This window comes from Eucalyptus grandis, chromosome 5 (genome assembly GCF_016545825.1).
Source record: "Eucalyptus grandis isolate ANBG69807.140 chromosome 5, ASM1654582v1, whole genome shotgun sequence".
Taxonomy (NCBI): Eukaryota; Viridiplantae; Streptophyta; class Magnoliopsida; order Myrtales; family Myrtaceae; genus Eucalyptus; species Eucalyptus grandis.
This window is the reverse complement of record NC_052616.1, coordinates 59,677,680-59,697,736: the sequence shown is the minus strand read 5'-3', so window position 1 is coordinate 59,697,736 and position 20,057 is coordinate 59,677,680. Positions and strand designations below refer to the sequence as shown.

Below are 20,057 nucleotides of genomic sequence, written 5' to 3'. Positions count from 1 at the left end.
CTAGGGAAGATAAATTGAGTAGCTGGTGAACATCCAATCATTCATTTTCTTAGTTTGAAGTGTCACAGGTCAGAATCAGTGGATGAAGAGTTAATACTCAATGATGCAAATAGTTCTTTGAAGTCCACCATGATAACCATCCAAAAAGTCTTACACATCAATTTAATCCAAAATATTTGAAACTGATCATTCAAATTTTAAATATTTTGATAATTTATCAATTTAATCCTTATAACCAATTTTGATAGAAAATTAATAATATGGATACCCACCATTTTATGTAATATAGACGATGCTAACACTGACAATTTTTACAAAACTTCTAAAATTTTCAAACTTTTTATAAATTTTTAAAAATGTTTTTCTATTGATCTTCTCTTCTAGAGGTCTGACAAGGGTCGCTGGGACCTTAGTGATGGCTATAATGAGTCATGAGACGAGGCTTGTGCCACATAGGACATTCGACTGTCCACGTCATTGATTTTAGAAAAATTATAAAGAAATTGCAAATATTGTTTTTGTTAGGCTGTCACGTCCTCGATTTTTAACTAAAATTTATCAAAACAACTAAATTAACAAATTATTAAAAGATTTAAGACTGAATTGACTAAATTAAAAAAAAATTTATGACTAAATTGATTCGACATATAAAAGATTTAAAATTTTTCGGACAATTTGAAAATACTTTTAAGTTTCGGTCTAATGAATGGTCGGTTCACAAGAAAAGGGAGCAACTGCCACCAAGCAACACTAGGGTGTCTCGTTTTTATAAGGATCTGTTTATTTTGCGAAAAATGATTGATTTGAAAAATATTTTTCTAAAAATGGCCATTGATATCATTTGCAAAAATAAACAAATGAAAAATGTCTTCAAGGTGTGCGAACATATTTAGATATAAATTATTGTCGTTAATGAAAAAAATTTCCTTTTGTTTACTTATTTTAAATGATACAATTGATCACTTTTTAAGAAATATTTTTTAAAGTATTCATTTTTGTCGAAATAAACCAACCCTTATTGATTAAAAAAAGTCTATTCATTAGTGGTTGACACTTTCTTTAGATCGACCTATCCACTTTGAATACTTATTGAAACCCTACTTTATGCTTGACCTGAACCTCGGATGCAATTATCATGACGCTCACCCTTTAACCTAATAATATAATAAAATTACTTGCATTGGTTATGCACTTGAGATATTTTATTTTAATTATTTATCGGTTGCGAAAGAGTTTAATTCACTTAATGACGATATTGATCGGAATTTGCCAAATAAGTTGAAAAGTAAAACCCTAATCCTCATCTCTATTATTTATAGACTTATTAGCCTCTGAAACATTCTCGATATATAGCTACTTTACATTTAGTCTTTATAACCCTAATTTGCTGCGTATGTGTGTCCGATTTGTTTATGTTTATACCCTTTTCAGCCTCATCACATGCCGATTTCACCCTGCGCTTTCTCTGTATCACTCTGATGTCCTTGTATGGAGATTGATGCCACGGTTGGCAAAGTGAATTTATATACAATTTGTCCATCAAGATTTGGTACCAATTCCCAGTTTACACGCGGCTCTGAATAAAGGTACGCCAAACGCAAAAGGGTTATGAAGGAGGAAGAAAGGTCCAACTTCGATTCCGTCTAACTTTAATTTTTTTCAATTTTGCTGACAGCAACTGCCGTGTGAATGGTTTCCGGTTTTGTAGGTTTCTTGCAGCGGCAGCAGCCGTGCAAGACCTGGAAACTGTCTTCATAACAGAGGTTTGACAGGAGCCAGAGTTGACGAGGCGGACTTTCCAAGTTTGAGTTAAAAAGAAAAGAAAAAAAAGAAAGTCCATTCAGATTCTTATACTTTCTTAGTACCTAGTTAATTACACAAATAATCTATGAATTTTGATTTAATATATAATATTATTCTTAAGATTTCAATTTATTTAATATGATTTATAACTTTTTAATTTATCCAATCACCATCGCCAACTCTTGCTTTTCTAATCCCCAGCAAATTGAAAAAATGAAAAGGGAAATATTTGATGTTCGACGTAGACAAAAAAAATTAACTCCAACATGGAATTTTTTAGGTTTGACGTGACTCTTTGCCGGTAAGTCATGTCGAAGTGTTAATTATAAAAATACAATGTCGGATTTCTGGTCACTTAAATTGACCAATAGCATTTATGCGATCGGTTTCTTCTCCAAAGGTAGCACCGAAGGTGGTAGCGTTGAAGGTGGTCTCTCGAAAAATATTAGTATCGAAATGCGTGCCCTATAAAAATTATTATATTTTCAGTGTGTTTTTTTATGCTCACCTCAAGCGTTGATTCAATTGATACCGTCCATTCTATTCTTTGCCTCACACACATACGTACACATATATTTATTTGTTTATTTGACTAAACGGTCGATGCTCTATGACGCGCATATCTTGCACGGTTTGGCATAGAAAAGATGGTTGGATGCTTTTCACACATTTTCTCCTAAGGCCCACCACCTTTGACCGCTTCACTTTATTCCCCTTCAAATTTTTTTTAGTAAAAAGCAAAGCAATTATTCCAACAGATGCCTTTTTTCCCCTCTAACTTTCCATCAAATTTATTAAAAATAAAGACAGCTTTAACCTTGTAACATAGAGCTCGATCAAATCTAAGAGCAGATCTACACAAGCCATGGCGACCGAGCTCCAGAACCTCGTCTTCGTCTGGACCTCCGTCGTCGCCGCCCTCGTCTACTGCCGCCACGTCGCCAAGCTCGTCGCCGCCGGACCCAGGCGGCTCCTCCTCTTCCTCCCCGTGATCCTCCTCTTCCTCCTCCTCCCTCTCCGTCTCACCACCATCTCGCTCGGCGGCCTCACCGCCTTCTTCGTCGCCTGGCTCTCCAACTTCAAGCTCCTCCTCCTCGCTTGTGGCAAAGGCCCCTTAGCGCCGCCTCTCTCTCTACCGCTTTTTGTCGCCGTCGCGTCTCTTCCGATCAAGATCGGCCCTTCCACAGGGAGCGCGGGTGGCAAGAACGGCGGCGGCGACGGCCTCAAGTCGCCGGCGAACTACGTCACGAAATGTCTGTTCGTGGCTGTGCTGTTCCCGCTCTATCAGCGGAGTGACTATGTGCACGAGAAGGTCATGATGATGGCGTACTCCATCCACATGTACATCGGGCTCGAGGTGGCTCTGGCAGCCGTCGGCGCGGCGGCTGGCCGGCTCATCGGCGCGGCGGTCGAGCCGCAGTTCGACGAGCCGTACCTTTCCACGTCGCTGCAGGACTTTTGGGGGCGGCGGTGGAACCTCATGGTGACGAGCATCCTGCGGCCGAGCGTGTACGACCCCGTCCGGTCGGCCTCGGGCCGCCTCGTCGGGAGGCGATGGGCCCCGCTGCCCGCCATGCTCGCCACGTTCGCGGTCTCCGCCCTCATGCACGAGCTGATCTTCTACTACATCGGGAGGAAGGAGCCCGCATGGGTGGTCACGTGGTTCTTCCTCCTCCACGGGGTCGCCGTGGCGGCGGAGGTCGCAGCGAAGAAGGTGCTGCGAGGCACGAGGTGGCAGCTGCCGGCGGAGGCGTCGAGGCTGTTGACGGTGGGGTTCGTGGTCGTGACGGGGTTCTGGCTGTTCCTGCCGCCGCTCCTGCGGTGCGATGCGGTGGCGAAGGCGCGGAGGGAGATCATTGCGGTTATTGAGTTTGGGAAAGGGCTTTGGAGCATCTTGAGATTCATCTCATTTGAGGTAGTAAGTGGTCCTTGAATTGCTCCATATTTTATTAAAGATTAGTCGTTCTTTGGCTACAAAAAATTTGTAAAATTCCCTTATGGAGCAAAAAAATAATTCTTGCATCTTTCTATTCAATCTTGAATTTCGCTCATAGACTTTAGTTAATTAATCCTATTTGTCTGAAATCGAAAAGTTTGGTCCTTTTGAATTGATTTACTAATAGAATCCACACACCTAGGTTGTCACAAAGTTCAAAGCTTCTATTTTTAATTAGGGAAATTGGACCCCGAGATCTCTAGGCATAAGGTCATTGAAAATGCCAATATACCAAATTATTGGTCTTGGCTAGTGGCAGCCGCTGTCAAAGTATAAAAGCCATACAATTTGGCCACGAATACAATCCTATAATTTTCTCATATGTGAAGCCTTTTACATTATGTGTGTGATGCACTTTTGAAATGGAGTGGGAGACAAAATACCTGTCACGACTTGAATTTTTCATACAATATGAATCTCGAAAGAATAAATAATTGAGCCTAAGTTGTTGACTTTTTTTTTTTTTTTCACTATACGTAATCAAAACATCAAGCACACAAAAAAACATGGCTATTTTTGTTGCACGCTCTTGATCGAAGAACTTCAGAAGCACTAAACTGAATGCTCCTAAACTCCGAACTCGACCAATCTAAAAAATGATTTTGGAGTGAACCTGAGCTTAGTAAATGAAATCTCTTTGTCTAAAGTTAGAGATCCATTCACTCTACCTAAGAGTAACTGCATGACGATGGCTATTTTATAATATCAAATCACAAACTACACAAGCCATATCATTTCATATATGACACATAGGATTCTCTATTCTCTCAACTCTTTAGAAACCCGCCATAGATGGTAAGAACATTCGTCTTTTCCCAAAATCTTATTCACATATTAATATAAGAAAGTTCACTCTCTGGCATATAGACCTTAGTAAAGGTCTCCATCATATGGCATCCTTTACATGCAAATCGTCATAATATAACATTGTGATGTGCAATTTTATCATTACACTTACCGTGTAAATAATCATTTGGTACATCGCATCATCAAGGTCATTTCAAAATCCTCTTGAAATCGCTCAATCGTGTTTTTATTCATGAAATATAGTTATAATCCATAGAATGACTCTTAACATCTCCTAATGGCATCATGAATATAACGAACTTCTCACATTATATCAATAACAATATCATGACAAAAGCACAAGCTTGCATCAATAAGCATTATTTGCCTACATAGTATAAATTCACCCACGACAGAAAATCATATAAATTCACTCATACATAGTGTTGTGAGGATAATTAAGAAAAATTCATAAACCTACTATACAAATGCCAATTTAGTTACAAACATCTCAATTTGGCCAATTAAGTTAGTTATGGTTGAAAATTGCTAATGTGGAGGGCGAATGTCCAACATGGCAAGGGCAGTGTCAAGTTGACAACTTTTGCAATTTTTTAATAATATTTCTGAACTTTTTTCATTTTCATTTTTTAATTTAATCCTAAAATTTTATGCAAAATTTCAATGTAGTACTTCCAATCAATTTTGGTTGGAATTGTTGAGTGGCGGTGTGCCGTGTAAGATAGCCAGTGGTGATTGGATCGCCATATTAGCAATTTCAAAAGAAAATTGACTAGAAGGACTATATTAAAATTTTGAGCAAAATTTTATAATCAAATTGGTAAAATTAAAAAATCTAGGATCGAATTGACTTCCATACAATAGGTTTAGGATTAATTGGGAAATTTTTCCATGCACTTTGTGTTTGCCATCTCTATTTATTTAGGTACTTTTTCATCTTTTATTTTTGGGTCAAACCCAATTTTGAATTCACCTTGTTTTCAAGAATACAATCTAAGAGATCTTTCCGCATCGCGTCTCGTGTGTGCCAAATTGTTTTATATGCGTCAGAACCTCTTTCAACGTTGTCTTACGTAGAGTTCATCCCACACTATATAGTAGATCGATGTTGTTGTTTATAAAATAAGTTTATGTACATTTTGTCGTCGACCCTTGGATTTATTTTCCCAATTTAGGTACATTTTGCTGTTCACCCCCAAAGCTCACTGGCTTGCCGATCTTCTCCGACTAGGTTTGCCGGTCAAGTTTGTTGGCCCTCGAGACGTGCAACTTTTCGCCACAACAGCAGGGGAATTTTTGTCTAAAAAACATAGGGGTTAATACATTTAAAAATCTCAGGTATACATACAATAAATTTACCCTAACTAATTTTTTGACCATGAAAATCTCCAAATTGGTAATTTGTGACAAATTTACCCAAACTGACCATAAAAAAAACCCCAAACTAGTATAATCATAATAAATTTATTTCAAACTAATTTATTCAACCGTCAAAAATCTTAAACTGGTATATTTGTCACAAATATACTCTCTGTTGAATTGGATTAATATCACATAAAATCACAAAAATTGTACAAATATGACAAATGGAGAGTAAAATCGCAAAATGTTATACCAATCAATGTGTCATGTGTCATTTAATTTAGTAATTTAACAATAAAATTTAACGGAAATTAACATAGGGTAAATTTGTCACAATTGTACTAGTTTAAGGTAAATTTATCAAAGGTGTACTAGTTTGGGGTTTTTGGTGGTAAAGAAATTAGTTTGTGATAAATTTGTTACAAGTGAACCAATTTGGGGTTTTTCAAGATATTAACCCAAAATATTGATTGCAAACCAAATTTTTAAATGGTGGTGGTGGACTAATAGTCTAAAACTATAGTGTGAAAATGTATAATAGAGGAGGCAAATATGATCTTGAAGAGATTTAAACTCATATCCTTATAGTTTCATATTAGAAACATTATCTAAAAAGTCATAAATTTATTATAATTGCAACAATTCAATCCTAAACATATTTTCTTTTTCTAATTGAGTTCTAAATATTTTACATTTAAGTCAATTTAGTTCATCCAGTTAATTTTAGTTAAAAATCGCTGACATGAACATTGTCCGTCCTATATGGCGCAGTAAGCATTAATGTGAACAATTTTTAATGATATATTTTTATTTCTTTTTCTCCCCCTCCCCTTTTTTTTTTTTTTTTTTCTCTTTCTTTACCTTCCCCTCTCACAAGTCGTTGGAACTTGGTAACTGACCAAAGGTGAAGGCTGGCCTAGCTAGAGGTCAATGGGGGCGAGCTTCGCTAGAGGTTGGGAAGGTCGACCTCTTTGGCTCTCACCTTTGGTCAATCACCAAGGTTCAACAAACGACTAGAGGAAGAAGCAAACGGAAAAAAAAAGAAAGAGAGAAAAGAAAAAAGAATAAATAAATAAAAATAATTTAAATAAATATTAAATTATTTTTAAAATTGTCCACATCAACACTATTTGTGCTATGTAGGACGGCCGACATTAATATCAATGACATCTTGTCAAAATTGGCCAGATGGACTGAATTGACATATATATAATAGAAACTGAGAACATTTGTGATTGAACTAATATAATTGCAATAAGTTTAGGAATTTTTTGGTAATTTTCGTGTTTGATATCAAATTAGTATGTCCAACCTAAAAGTTTCAGCCACTTGGTTGAGAGAGAATATATGAATATAAGACCCATTCAAACCCCATGTTAGGGAAGCTTTGCAAAGACTTGGGTCGCAAGATGAATTTTTCCAAAAATTATTTAACCCAAAGTGGCTTTACTGCACTTTCAAATTACAATTGGACAAACACAATTTGCATTTAAAAATCTCCATTATCTTAGACTTTGTTTGTTTTGCTAAAAATGAATAATTTGGAAAAAAATTTCCTAAAAAATAATTATTTATATCACTTATAAAAATTAAATTATGAAATTATTGATATCATTCAAGAAAATATTTAGAATATATTGTTATCGATAATGAAAATATTTTGTACTGGCTAATTATTTTAAGGAATATAATGATAATTTTTTAGGAAAATATTTTTCAAATCATTCATTTTTGTTAAATAAATAGAGCCTTTAAGTGCTTTGCATTTCCCCAAAAACAAACCAAATATAGCCTAACAAGTCTCAACCCAAATCTCCAATTAGTGCTGATTGGTGCAAACATGCCTTTCACTCATGCTCATCTCTTAGACTGAACTGTGATAGCAAATAAGATTCCTTGTTGAGTTTGGGACGCTAATATGTATTAGGCGCCCACCAATCAACAAATGAATAATAAAATTATTGGGAAGTTTTTGCAAAAATTCAATACATTCAAAATGAGGGAGTCCACTAGGTGGACCCACGGTCACTCAAAATTTTTAAGCTAAATGAATTATGGACAAACTATGTTTTATCAATTGCTTCTTTTAACTCTTGACATCTATAGTGAGATTTTTTTTTTCTTTCACTTCGCTCACATATGCACTCGATACCCATAGATGAACAATATGGCATATATTAATACAAATATCGCCAAACAAAATCAAAGAGAATTGCACTTATACGAACTCGCGATCTACCTACAGGTGATACCTTCTAGGCATCAAACGTTCAATGAAAAGTTAGGATATTTAGATCTTCCTTTGAAAAAAACTCGTTATATTTACTCCAAATTTGGAGTCCAATGCTTTGTCTAGAGAGGGGAAAAGATTAAGAGAGGAAGAAAAAGTTAATTTTCCCTTCTCCTTTCTTCTCACAATGATTATAAACTCCTATTTATTTTCCATATTATCGCGCATTTTCCTCATCTCCCTTGCTTCACAAACAAATCCACTAATTCGCAGGAAAAATCACCGAATAGTCATGAACTTATTATTCATATATCAATTCCTAAACCTTTCAATTTTGCAATTTTTTTTTGGGTGGGTGGTGTAACTTGCTCGGTATCCGGTACCGAAGCCTTGACTAATCCGGACTCGGGGATTAGAGTAGTGAAGGTTTCTCCCCTCCCAACAAGGGTTTCTCCGAGTTTTGGAGCCCTTGCCTTTGGCAAGTAAAGTCCACCTGAGGTCCAGCTTGCTACCACTAGACCAACTACTTGTTGGTTCAATTTTGCAATTTAAATCTAAACCTTTTAACATTTTTTCAATGTAGTTCATTCGGTCAATTTTGGCCAAAAGATGTGAACACCAACTATTCTATGTAGTATGGTGGCCCTGACATGGATATATATTAATTTTTGTGATTTGTCTTTTTTTTTGTCCTTTTTTTTTCTTATTTTCCTCCACTGGTTTGTGGCCTCAGTAGTCTACAAGCCACAATAACTACTGTCTCAAGTGTTTAAGTGAATATGGATATGTTGATAGGTTTGAGAGTAGACTCTCTTAAAATAATCTCCCCAGATGAAGCTATTGATTTTGTCAAGTGTCCCAACAAGTGATATTGAAGCAGGTGGACCCCTAAATAGAGATCTGTATTTGATAAAATATCTCACGGTTGGTGCAACTATTGAGTAGAAATCGCCTTCACGTTTGGCCTCTTGAAAAGAGAATACTCATGGAGGTGGACATTATGGTGTACTGACCTGGTCTTGATATGATGATGCAAATGGATACCTAACTAAAAGAAGCACGCCTGACACTAAAGTTCACTTTTGAGGGGCTATTGTTGAAGTACATGTGCGTAAATTGTATCAAAGATTCGTTATAATGTGGAGCAGTTGATACATATGCTAATTGATTAATAACTCATCAATTTAATTTTTTAAGCGAAAATGAGTCTAATTAAATATATTTATGAACTTGAACTTTGGTAATCTTTTGGTAATCTCCCCAATGAAGATTCTGCAGCACGTCCCAACACCATTCATTAAAAAATATGCCACATTTGGACACAACAAACCTTGTAAATGATCTAAATTTGCCCACATGATTAATCACTGGAAAATTTTAATTTTAACTCTCTCTACGTTTTTCTCTAACTCGAATGTTGTCACAAGTCTTCTTTTTCATTTTTTCGCTAGGCAAAATAACACTTTTTGAAATTAAACACATAGTCTAGTGGCCATACACAATTTCTGAACCACAAACAGTTAGCACAAGCAGCCAAGTAGGCTTTTGCAAGGAAGCATCACAGGCTGATAAAGAAAACGGCAAAAAAAAAAGCGCATATGCACGTGGGAAACTCTATTTGACAGCTCAGACAGATCAAGAAACTACGATGATCTCGTTTTGGCTTTGCATCCCCACATGCATGTCGAAAAGCGCACATGCACGAGAAAATATTGGCTGCAGCTCTGACTCCAACGTGTCTTCCTCCGGGTCCATTCACCGGGCGACACGTCTCGCCCGGCAGCCACGCTGGAATCAGAGTAAATTTTGGAAAATTGATATATTAGCTTCTCTCTCTTGCTGGCCCATCCCCTCGGTTGAATTTGAAAAAGCCAAGCGTGAAGCGCTCTCTCTCTACTGCACACGCTCTCTCTCCTCTGCAATGCATTTATCACATAAAACTTTTTTCTTTCCTTCTCAAGAAAGAGGGCAGTCGTTCTCTCCATTTCTTTCTCCACACGAAGGTTCCGAAATTTTGAATCCCAAATTCTCCCTCCGCGCTCGTTGTTGCTCCGGCATTTGTCAAGCGGCCGTTCTCCCGCTGTCTTCGACGAAGCACATAATAGCCGCCCCTACTCCGGCGCTCACTTGCTTTTCTATCTTTGTGCTCGTTGCTGCTCCGGCCAAGGAGGAGGAGATCCAGAAGATCGGGAAGCTCAACTCGGTGTTGGAGGAGCGGGTGAAGTCACCATGCGTGGAAAACCAGATTTGGAGGACCTCGCCCAAGCCACTGCCAACGCCCTCCGCACCAACCTCGAGTAGGTCCTGGTGTAGGTCAGCAAGGACGACCGCCCCCACGGTGAGGCCTTCTTGGAGGACAAGGCGGATGTGGTGCAGCACATAGGGCAAGAAGGGAGGCACAGAGGAGGGGATACGAGGAAACAACAGATAAGGGAAGAAGGGTACCAAGAGATGGGCCGCAAGGGCGGACTGAGCACCACTGACGAGTCCGGCGGAGAAAGGGCGGCTCGCGAGGGCATCCCAATCAATGATTCCAAGTTTAGAACCAGGAGCTGAGTTAAAATGTAGGAAATAAGATAGAAAGATGTCTAGAGTTTGCGACTGTTGAGGTTTGTCGCCGTAAGGCAGCGTCTCTAAGTTTTTCGTTTTTCCCAGTTCAAGGAGCGTAGCATGGTTCTTGTATATTTGTGCTTCTTGATCGCCTAGGGCAATCACCGTAGGTACTCTCGTACTTTTTTTTTCCACCTTGTTTGCTGCAGTGATATAATGAAATTTTCTTCCTTTCGAACTTGTCGGAGTTGTCCCGTTCTTCACTACTCGCCTACCTGCGTGCCTCATGCATGTATGCCAACGTAGAAAACGAACAATGGCTGAGCCAGTGGCACCCAAAAGGGTCCTATAGCTCGTTTTGATCAACTATCTCGTTTGATGATGCTCGACTTAGAACAATAACGATGGGGATGCCAAAGAGATGGACACTTGAAAGTGAAAACTTGAAATTGTCGATTAAGGTTCGAGTTAGCTGTCCTTTTTGTTTAATCTCTTTCATTGGTTTTAATGTCAAGTTTTCGCACGGTGGAAAAAAGGAATTGGGTGGTGTCATCGACATGTGTGAGTTCTTTCCAGTCGTCTTCAAGTCCGCGAGTTGAGCATTTAAGGCTCTGTTTGGCAACATGCAAAACAGTGGATCGATTCCCGATTTTTGTTCCCTGCATCGGTTTGGGACGAGAATCGCGTTTGGTAAAAATTTTGTTCCGGGAATAAATTTGTTCCGAGAATCGTTTTGGAGTAGATTTGAGAATAAAAAAAAAGTTGATTCTGCGTCCGAGAATCAAAAAAAGAATCAACACAATAAAACTCTTCTTCTTTCCTTCCGTCATCCCGCGATCGTCGCTCGCCACTACTCGCCGTCCGCCGCCCACCACCGCCGCCGCCGCCCGGCTTAGTCGGTCCCGGCGAGCCGGGAGGCTCGCCCGGCCGGGCCACCCGGCGAGCCTCGCCGGGCTAGGTGAGGCCCGCCTGTCCACCGGCGAGGCGAGGCCCGCCTAGCCACCGGCCGGGGCTCGCCTAGCGACCGGTGGCCGGGCGGGCCTCGCCAGCCCGGCGAGGCTCGCCTGTCCACCGGCGCGCTCGGCCTCGCCAGTGCCGCGGCGAGGCTCGGTTGACGAGGGCCGGCCTCGCCGAGGGCGGCGACGTGGGAGTGAGGTCGCGGTCGGCGACCGGCCACAAGAAGAAGAAGAAAAATAGGAGAAAAAGGAAAAAAAGAAAAGAAAAAATGAAAAAGAAAAGGAAAAAAAGGTAAAAGAAAATGAAAAAAAGTATAAAAAATTATTTAAAAATAAAAAAATAATTTGGAACATAATCAATGAACACGTTATCAAACGCAATTTTATTCCAAAATAAAAAATTTTAGACAATTACCAAACACGTTCTTTTACTCGTAATCGGTTTCGGAAGAATAAAAAATAATCATTTCTTGTCGAATTAGTTTCGGGAAGAATCGTTGCCAAACGCGCCCTAAATTCTCTTATGACTTCCAACTTTATTGCTTCGCAAAATGGGTATGACCATCTGACCAAGAAATGAAAAAAGGAATGGCGATCATGATACAATTCCACTAATAAAACAGAGGGAAGACCCACACACCGCGCACAAACACAAGTGCCTGCACAGCAACAACAGGACGCTCGCCTCCTCCTTCCTGCACTTCTAGGACGACGTCGTCATCGCCCTCCCTCTCTTATCAACCTACGCCTCCCTCCTGCCCACCTCCCGCTCTCCTCCCTGACTTCGTAATTGCTCCTGCAACACAACGCAACATCGTCCACATCATCATCCAAAGAGGCCCCGCCGCGAGGGTGGTCATCCTTGCTGACCCACACTAAGACCTGCTTGAGGTTGGTGCAGAGGGCGTTGGCGGTGGCCTTGTTGGCCAGGGCGAGGTCCTCCAAATCTGGTTTTCTACGCATGGTGACTTCACTCGCTCCTCCAGCGCCGAGTTGAGCTTCCCGATCTTTTGGATCTCCTCCTCCTTGGCCGGAGCAGCAACGAGCACAAAGACAGAAGCGAGTGAGCGCCGGAGCAGGGGTGGCCGTTATGTGCTTTGTGCTTTATCGGAGACAGCGGGAGAATGGCCGCTTGACAAACGCCGAAGCAACAACGAGCGCAGAGGAAGAATTTGGGATTCAAAATTTCGGAACCTTCGTGTGGAGAAAGAAATGGAAAGTGTTAAAATATGTCTTGAGTTTAAGCCCAATGCAAAATTACGAATATTCCGAATTGGATATGTTGTGGATGTTCGAAATCGAGCAAAGAAGATTCGAAGATCAACTTCCCGAATTTGAATCTGCGTTGGAGAGTCGCGTTAAAATAGGAAAGTCCCACTTTGACTAGGACTTGGATTTTTGTTTAAAATATACAAAGATATGTTTTGGATAGGAAACAAAATCCTATGAGAAGTTGGCAAAAGAATAAGGGTTTTACTTATATATAGACTTAAGGCCATGGGTGATAGGTGTGGATCACAAATTGTTTTGAAGCGCCGCGTGAGTGCTTGGTGTTCCGCCGTTGATCGTGAAGAATTGGTCTTGAAGCACCGCCTCGTTGTTGAGTGCTTGTGAGGGATTTTCTTTGTCGTGAATTACATCCAAGAAGGTTTAGTGTTAAAGCCAATTAAATCTTGTGGTAAGATTTGCGTGTAATTCCTTCGTGAGATTGAGAGATTATTTCTTGAGGAATTTCGAGGCTAAACACTGTGTGTGTTATTGGGTGTAATTGGGGCTTGGGAAACACCGAGAGAGTGTTTGAGTGACTCGAGTGTGTAATCTCCTTGTATCGTTTGATCTATAGTGAAATTCGCTGCTGCTCTCCCCGTGGACGTAGGTCTTTACGACTGAACCACGTAAATCTGGTGTCCGATTTTTTTTTTCTGTCTATATTATTGTTCGATCGCTCGCCTTATCGCAACAAGTGGTATCAGAGCCAGGTTTGGCTGAGTTGAAGTGAATCGATGGCGACAGAAGAAGTAAAAGTGAGAATCGACAGATTTGATGGGAAGGATTTTAGTTTCTGGAAGATGCAGATTGAAGATTATCTTTATCAGATGAAACTGCACTTGCCCTTGTATGGGGAGAAACCAGCGACGGTGAAGCAAGCGATTGGGATTTGCTGGATAGACGAGCTATGGGTGTTATTCGGCGACGTTGGCTCGTAACGTCGCGTTTAACATCTGAAGGAAAAGACCCACCTGATTTGATGCAAGCCCCATCGGATATGTACGAGAAGCCCTCGCGATCAACAAGGTCCGTTTGATGCGACGTCTGTTTAACTTGAAGATGAAAGAAGGTGCGTCAGTTGCATATCATATCAATGAATTCAATGTGATTGTTAGTCAATTGAGTTTAGTTGAGATTGATTTTGAAGATGAGGTATGTGTTTTGATTCTATTATCCTCATTGCCTGATAGTTGGAATACTACCAATTCTTTTGCTGTTAGTAATTCCTCCGGGTCAACAAGTTTGACGTTTGATGGGGTTCGAGATTTGATTCTTAGCGAGGACATTCGTAGAAAGAGAATCGCGAATCCGCATCTTGCTCTAGTAGGTGAAAATAGAGGAAGATCGCGTAACACGTATGGGTAATGGTAGTACTAATATGAACAGACGTAGCCAATCTAGGACTACTAATGTTGTCGTTGGAGCTGTGGCAAGAGGGGACATCTTAGAAGGGATTGCCTTAAGTTGAAGAACGAAAAGGGTAAGGGAATTATGGTTGATTCTGAGATAATGTTGCAACCGAGATAATGCCGATTATGTCTTGTCTTGTCACTAATGATTCATCACTTGATGGATGGGTTATGGATTCTGGTTGTTCTTTTCATGTCACACCAAATAGAAATTGGTTTATCACTTATCAGTGCACGGGTAGTGGTAAAGTTCAGTTAGGGAACAATGCTGAGTGCGATGTTGTGGGTATTGGTGATGTTAAAATCAGAATGCATGATGGTATCGTGAGGACATTGACTGGAGTGAGGCATGTTCCAGAATTGAAAAATAACTTAATTTCCTTAGGTGCCATAGATTCAGCTGGTTGCGGTATACTTCAAAAGGTGGAGTTCGAAGGTTGTTCGAGGTGCCTGGTGATAATGAAAGGAATCAAGCACGATGGCCTGTATAAACTTCAAGGTGAGACAGTGATAAATTTCGCTGCGGAGACGTCGGATGCATCTGTTCGAGAGTCTATTGACTACTCGAGGAAGACCTGGGTGTTTGTGCCAAGGCACAAGTTTGATGCTGATGTCAGGATCTTGCAGTCAAGAGCTTTGATCGAGATGGAGACTAGTAAGTCGATCAAGCATGTGCAGACTGACAATAGCATGGAGTTCTGCTCGGAGCTGACAAATAAATTCTGCATGAAAGAGAGCACAATGAAACATTGCACTAGTGCTAGTAAATTACAACAATTTGCAGAATTGATGAGCAGAACATTACTAGAGATGGCCCGTAAAATAATCTCTAGTGCTGGTATGGCTAGGAGATTCCTAGTTGATGTGCTAAGTACGGTAAGCTACCTGGTGAATAGATCCCCATCAACTGCTATTGAATGGCGGACTCCTAAAGAAGTGTGGTCAGGTAACGTTGCTGATTATTCTATTCTTAGAATGTTTGGTTGCCCGTGTTATTTTCGAGTAAGTGATGGTAAGCTCGATGGGAGGGCAAGGTGCATATTTCATGGCTATGCACAAGGTGAGCGAGGTGATCGGTTGTGGTGCCTAGATATAAATTCACATGTTAACAGCAGATAAGTTACTTTTGACGAGTCTCCAGTACTTCTGGCTAGGAGTGATTATAGCAGTGTTCAAACGGATCTGAACGGTGTTCAGCTTGAGGTGGAGTTGCGACCAAAAACTCCTGAGGTAACGAGTACGAGTACTAGCAAAGTAATCGACACAGATGGTGCTCATAGCGAGGTGGAGCCTATAGAGCCAATGGTTGCTGAATCGCTGAAATTAACAAGGTATGTATTCGATCTCGATGAGATATGGATGCAACAATGGTTTTGCTTTATCTGCGGTTAAGGAGGTTATGTCGAAAATCCTTGTGGAGCGGTTAAAGGTGCATGTGGAGTTGGTATTCGATGAGGTTCTCGGTTATGGCGAAGTTCAAGCAAGGCTTGGACTTGCATAATATCTGTGGCGGTTGAGCCCATCGGGAGCTAAGGGAAAGTAGCAGCAGAGTTTGAATTTTACGAAGCGATTGCGACTTAGCTCAAACGTTGAGCCAAGGTGGAGATTGTTAAAATATGTCTTGAGTTTAAGCCCAATGCAAAATTACGAATATTCCGAATTGGATATGTTGTGGATGTTCGAAATCGAGCAAAGAAGATCCGAAGATCAACTGCTCGAAGATCCGAAGATCAACTTCCCGAATTTGAATCTGCGTTGGAGAGTCCGCTGTTAAAATAGGAAAGTCTAACTTTGACTAGGACTTGGATTTTTGTTTAAAATATACAAAGATATATTTTGGATAGGAAACAAAATCCTATGAGAAGTTGGCAAAAGAATAAGGGTTTTACTTATATATAGACTTAAGGCCATGGGTGATAGGTGTGGATCACAAATTGTTTTGAAGCGCCGCGTGAGTGCTTGGTGTTCAGCCGTTGATCGTGAAGAATTAGTCTTGAAGCACCGCCTCGTTGTTGAGTGCTTGGGAGGGATTTTCTTTGTTGTGAATTACATCCAAGAAGGTTTAGTGTTAAAGCCAATTAAATCTTGTGGTAAGATTTGCGTGTAATTCCTTCGTGAGATTGAGAGATTATTTCTTGAGGAATTTCGGGGCTAAACACTGTGTATGTTATTGGGTGTAATTGGGGTTTGGGAAACACCGAGAGAGTGTTTGAGTGACTCGAGTGTGTAATCTCCTTGTATCGTTTGATCTATAGTGAAATTCGCCGCTTTGCTCTCCCCGTGGACGTAGGTCTTTATGATCGAACCACGTAAATCTGGTGTCCGATTTATTTTCTTTTTCTGTCTATATTATTTGTTCGATCGCTCGCCTTATTGCAACAGAAAGAACGACTGCCCTCTTTCTTGAGAAGAAAAGAAAAAAGTTTTCCGTAATAAATGCATTGCATAGGAGAGAGCATGTGCAGTAGAGAGAGAGAGAGCGCTTCGCGCTTGGCTTTTTCAAATTTGACCTTGGCACTGGTTGGCCAGCAAGAGAGAGAAACTAATATATCAATTTTCCAAAATTTACTCTGATTCCAGCGTGGCTGCCGGGCGACACGTGTCGCCCGATTAATAGACTCGGAGGAAGACATGCTGGAGTCAGAGCTGTGGCCAATATTTTCTCCACATGCACGCGCAGTGTCTTAAGCAACATGAAGGTGGGCTAATCTCCAAACATCGGATAGGAATACCCGGTTTAGCCCAACTTTTTAACATGACACGATAATCTAAGCATCCAGTTCTATTACTTGTAAAGGCATTGATTCATCAATTAAGGAATTTGATTGGATCATTATTAATCTAGGAAGAAGAATCTAACAATCCAACCAACTTCCTTGATCGATAATTTAGCGCCTTTAACTTGTACCTAAACATCCTAAGGGAAAGCTAGATTATTGACTAATCTAATACTATAACATGTGAAAAGTCAAACCCTAGCTCGTTCTACACCACATGGTATTCACACGTAATCTGGCAGAATCAAACGTTGTGAAGAATTATACCATACCATGTCGATTTGTATTATTCCAAATGGTTCTCGTCGGTGAGTTGTTAAAAGGCAGCGGTTAGCTCGTCTTCAATTTAATAATGTTTCCGCAGTGAGAGAATTGGGGGTGCTGTTACGGCTCATTTTTGAAGCTCTACAATATCAGATCACATTGATTTGCTTCTCTGTTGATCCTCTCACCTCCAATGACCATAGTACCACATTTTGCAGCATCTCTAGTCTAATTCATTCGGTTTTATGCGACACATTCTCAAAGTCTAAATTTCATAGTCCAATTCAATACTAAATTTTGATCCCGCCTTTAAGGTTGGATCCTTGTCTTTAGGGTTTCAATCCCATCTTTAAGTCAAATCTATCATTAGGATTGTCAATCTCAATTTTAGCGTCAATCCATCTTTAGTACGTTAGTTCTGTCTTCAGGATCAGCTCCTTGTCTTTAGGATTTTAACCTCGCCTTTAAATTCGGATCCTTGTTTCAGGGCGATAATCTCGCCTAAATCCTTTAGCTAGAGAGGATTTTTTACATAATGTTTATGTCTCGAGGTGGGGACAATATTGATTTTTTTTTTTTTCGGTTCAGTTTAGGATGGGTAATTTTTAAAATGGTTTGTAAAAGAGACTGCCACCGTATCGTATCGTGTGGCTTACTCAAACTGCCAAGTCATATTTTAATATATATGTTAAATATATAAATATTTTTGTCCCAGGCTGCTTCACGCGTCCCAAATCGCCCAAACTAACCCAATCGAATTAGAAATAAACACAGCATTTGACCATCAAACAAAAAGAGCTTCATCAAAACTAAATCAGACCTAAGCAAGACGAGACGATCTCACCGAAACCATGGAGACCGAGCTCCATAACTTCGTCTTCGTCTGGATCTCCGTCGTCGCCGCCCTCATCTACTGCCGCTATATCTCCATCCTCCTCCCCGTTGGACCGAAGAGGCTCTTCTTCTTCCTCCCGGTGATCCTCCTCTTCCTCCTCCTCCCGCTCCGCCTCACCACCCTCTCCCTCGCCGGTCTCACCTCCTTCTCCATTGCCTGGCTCTCCAACTTCAAGCTCCTCCTCCTCGCTTATGGCAAAGGCCCTTTAGTGCCGCCGCCAACATCGTCCCCTCTTTCTCTTCAGCTTTTTGTCACGACCGCGTCGCTTCCGATCAAGATCAGCCCTTCCGCCGAGAGCCCAACTTCCAAGAATGGCGGTGGCGGGGGCCTGAAGTCGCCGGCGAACTACGTCGCGAAATGTCTATTGCTGGTTTCGCTCTTTCCGCTCTACCGGCGGAATGATTATGTGCACGAGAAAGTCATGATGTTGGCGTACTCCGTCCACGTGTATATCGTGCTCGAGGTGGCTCTGGCGGTAATTGGTGTAGCGGCTGCCCGGCTGATCGGCATGGCAGTGGAGCCGCAGTTCGACGAGCCGTACCTCGCCACATCGCTGCAGGACTTCTGGGGCCGCCGATGGAACCTCATGGCGACGAGCATCCTGCGGCCGAGCGTCTATGAACCCATTCGGTTGGCTTCGGGCCGCCTCGTGGGAAGGCAGTGGGCTGCTCTGCCCGCTGTGCTCGCCACGTTCGCAGTGTCCGCCCTCATGCACGAGCTGATTTTCTACTATATCGGGAGAAAGGAGCCCACATGGGTGGTCACGTGGTTCTTCCTCCTCCACGGGGTCGCCGTGGCAGCAGAGGTCGCGGCCAAGAAGGCGCTGCATGGCATGAGGTGGCGGCTGCCGGCAGAGGTGTCAAGGGTGTTGACGGTGGGGTTCGTGGTGGTGACAGGCTTCTGGCTATTTCTGCCGCCCTTGCTGCGGTACGACACGGTGGCTAAGGCGAGGAGGGAGACCATTGCTGTTATTGAGTTTGTGAAATGTCCTTGGAGCTTATTGAGATTTAGCTCATTTACCGTTATAAGTGGTCTCTCCTCATTGTATCCAGATTAGCCGTCTTCTGATAAGTAGAGAAATAGCACTGATTTCGATACCATATTAAAAAGTCCAATCCAAAAATTTAAATTGATATGTGGAAGGAGACTATATTAATATAAAATGTATTTATGATCCGTTGCTAAGCGATGTTGAGTAATACTTCAACATATTCGATATTTGATTTCGCTTATGATTTTTAGTTTATTCAATTCGATCCCACTTCCAAAAATGCAGCCGTTTCTAATTGACTTACTAATAGAATCCACATCTAGGGATGAGGTCATAAAATGCCTCTATACCGCATTATTGGTGGTCATCTGAGACTCCTGAGTCTCCTCCCATGTCTTCTCCTGCAATTGAATCAGATTAAAAAATGTCTCTTACCTGCTCCACCCAAAAGATATTAGGCTAGGGTTATGATCTAATAATTTATAATTAGATTATCAAATCGATTTCATGATTATAAGTTCATTCCATGCCAGATTGGCCCGGCATGCAAAATAGATTCTCCAGGCCTTCTATTTGTATGCTAGGCTCGGTAAGTCTAGATGAAACCAAATGTGACCGTCGGACCAGGATAGGATCTCTCACAAAGAGATCTTGAAGTGAGTATTCACACTTCTGCTTTGACAGCGCAAGATTCTAGTATGGCTAGATTGAGGAGTGCATGCCGGGTTAGGATAATACTCCAAATGGT

The 20,057-nt window shown here is 41.0% G+C and overlaps 2 protein-coding genes across 2 annotated transcripts; both read left to right on the top strand.

The window, feature by feature from the left end:
• Nucleotides 1-2,599: 2,599 nt before the first annotated feature.
• LOC104445641 (acyl-CoA--sterol O-acyltransferase 1) lies at nucleotides 2,600-3,822 on the top strand. Its single transcript, XM_010059544.3, has one exon. The coding sequence runs from the start codon at nucleotides 2,669-2,671 to the stop codon at nucleotides 3,734-3,736; it is 1,068 nt and encodes a 355-aa protein (XP_010057846.2). The 5' UTR covers nucleotides 2,600-2,668; the 3' UTR covers nucleotides 3,737-3,822.
• A 14,452-nt stretch (nucleotides 3,823-18,274) lies between these two features.
• On the top strand, nucleotides 18,275-19,375 carry LOC104447537 (acyl-CoA--sterol O-acyltransferase 1). The gene is made up of 2 exons (XM_039314004.1): nucleotides 18,275-18,397; nucleotides 18,494-19,375. The coding sequence occupies exons 1-2, from the start codon at nucleotides 18,275-18,277 to the stop codon at nucleotides 19,373-19,375; spliced, it is 1,005 nt and encodes a 334-aa protein (XP_039169938.1).
• Nucleotides 19,376-20,057: the final 682 nt, after the last annotated feature.

Excerpts from the sequence above, each read along its gene's own strand:
- LOC104447537 (XM_039314004.1), top strand. The coding sequence starts at position 18,275 with ATGGAGACCGAGCTCCATAACTTCGTCTTCGTCTGGATCTCCGTCGTC. Across the intron at positions 18,398-18,493 it reads GGCTCTTCTTCTTCCTCCCG|CTCCTCCTCCTCGCTTATGG; the intron begins GTGATCCTCCTC and ends TCCAACTTCAAG.
- LOC104445641 (XM_010059544.3), top strand. The coding sequence starts at position 2,669 with ATGGCGACCGAGCTCCAGAACCTCGTCTTCGTCTGGACCTCCGTCGTC.